General features: G+C 38.7%; 1 protein-coding gene across 1 annotated transcript; it reads left to right on the top strand.

The window, feature by feature from the left end:
- Positions 1-977: 977 nt before the first annotated feature.
- LOC133173412 (uncharacterized) lies at positions 978-1,880 on the top strand. The gene has a single exon (XM_061308397.1). It carries the CDS (start codon positions 978-980, stop codon positions 1,842-1,844), a length of 867 nt encoding a protein of 288 aa, XP_061164381.1. The 3' UTR covers positions 1,845-1,880.
- The last annotated feature ends 209 nt before the right edge of the window (positions 1,881-2,089 follow it).

Raw genomic sequence — 2,089 nt, 5'->3', positions numbered from 1 at the left:
ACTAGAATCTACACTACCTGAGGATGCTTCTAAATAGATAATGACCAATCATGGCTTTGCTGTTCATGAGAAGATTTTTCCTATATATTCCTATGTAAAACTTTGCTCGTCCATTGTGGCCCCGGCCCACCCTATCCCCAGTGGTGTTAATTTGAACGACTTTAATTTACACTACCTAAGGATGCTTATAAACATGACGAACCATAGCTTTGCTGTACTTGAAAACAAGATTCTTAAAGATTTTTCCTATATAGTCCTATGTAAAACTTTGATCATCCATTGTGGCCCCACCCTACCCCTGGGAGTCATGATTTGAACAAATTGGAATCTACACTACCTGAGGATGCTACCACATAAATATGACCAATCATAGCTTTGTTGTTGTTGAGAACATGATTTTTAAAGATTTTTCTTATATATTCCTATGTATGACTTTGCTTTTCCATTGTGGCCCCACCCTACCCCCGGGGATCATGATTTGAATAAATCTGAATCAACACTACTTGAGAATGCTACCATATAAATATGACCAATCATGTGTTTGATGTTCTTGAGAAGAAGATTTAAAAAAAAATCCTATTTATTCCTATGTATAACTTTGAATCTACACTACCTGAGGATGATTCCACATAAGTTTCCTCTTTCCTGGCCCAATAGTCTTGAGAAGATTTTTAATAGATGCCATTAATTTTTCACTAATTTGTAATTATCTCCCCTTGAAAGAGGGTATGGCCCTTCATTTGATCAAACTTGAATCCCCTTTACCCAAGGATACTTTGTGCCAAGTTTGGTTGAAATTGGCCCAGTGGTTCTGGAGAAGATGAAATTGTGAACAGTTTACAACGCCGCCGCCGACAACAACGACAACGACAGACAACGGATAAATTTAAACAGAAAAGCTCACTTGAGCCTTCGGCTCAGGTAAGCTTAAACCCATATAATTGATTATTTGTATGATTGCAGGAATTCTGTGAACCATGGGTAACTGCAAAGATTTCTTGCAAATAGTCAGCATGAACGCAGCTGGGCGGAACGGAAGGAAGCACGTCTTTCAGGATCTGCTTGAGAAAGAAGAGCCTGAAATAGTGTTCCTTCCGGGAGGCAGCCCAGGACTTGACACCTTAACGCAAACAAGATATAAACATCTACTAGACCCTGCCTACAAAGAACCTGTTCTCCTGTATGATTCGACACGTCTGAAGGTCAACCAACTACCGGCGAGTCCACAGTCCTCCCGTCCTGCTTGTGCTTTTGACAAAGTTCTAGCGCCTCTTATAGACATTAACTCACCAGCTCCAACACAAAACATTGTGAAGCAGTTCATCTGCGTAAATTGGCACTGGAAATTGTCTGAGACTGGAGGATCACAAGTGTTGTATGAAAATGGAAGAATGTACATGATGTTTGCGCAGAATCTTGCATATTTCACCGGAAAAGAAGTTTTTATCGGTGGCGACTTTAATTTACCACTGTCAAAAATAAAGGAACTGATCGATGAACACAACAGTTTGATCCAGCAAGGCATCGACAGCATAAAACCACAATTTCAGAAGTTTGGTTACATGTATTGTATGACCGAAGAAATCTTTAGACCCGAGCGAAGACTTCGGCAACTAAAACTACACAAGAGCGACAATTCTAATTCAACAGAAACAAATTACTTCGTTGCCTCCAAGGAAATGCAGCTACATAAGACGAGACATGAAAAGATGGAAAGTCTTTCATATCGTTACACCAGGCTACAGTTACAGACTGGAGTGGTGACTGGTAACTGTCCAGAACCGACTTACACCAAGACTGAAATGTACATCCCACCAAGGCCCCCCAAACACCACGGGGGATAGAAGAAAGACTGATCTTTCAAACATGATCTATAAATATTTTAGACTTAAAATTCATATTGTAGAAGCAAGTGTACATATGTTGTGGAATCTAAAAAAATGTATCACATTTTACTGGTGATTATAGTCTGTAGCATTGTTTTTTTTTTTAAATAAATAAAGGTTAGATTAATAGATTTAGAGTTTTAACATAGTGATAATACATGTTGACTCAAAATTTATATTCTGTACATCGATTTTTCAACAAA

Source organism: Saccostrea echinata, unplaced genomic scaffold (genome assembly GCF_033153115.1).
Source record: "Saccostrea echinata isolate AGI-Se365-2 ecotype Australia unplaced genomic scaffold, CSIRO_AGI_Sech_v1 ptg000056l, whole genome shotgun sequence".
Lineage (NCBI taxonomy): Eukaryota > Metazoa > Mollusca > Bivalvia > Ostreida > Ostreidae > Saccostrea > Saccostrea echinata.
Note: the sequence above shows the minus strand (reverse complement) of the source record. Positions and strands in the feature narration are given on the sequence as shown.

Coding starts and splice junctions, on each gene's coding strand:
- LOC133173412 (XM_061308397.1), top strand. CDS start 978: ATGGGTAACTGCAAAGATTTCTTGCAAATAGTCAGCATGAACGCAGCT.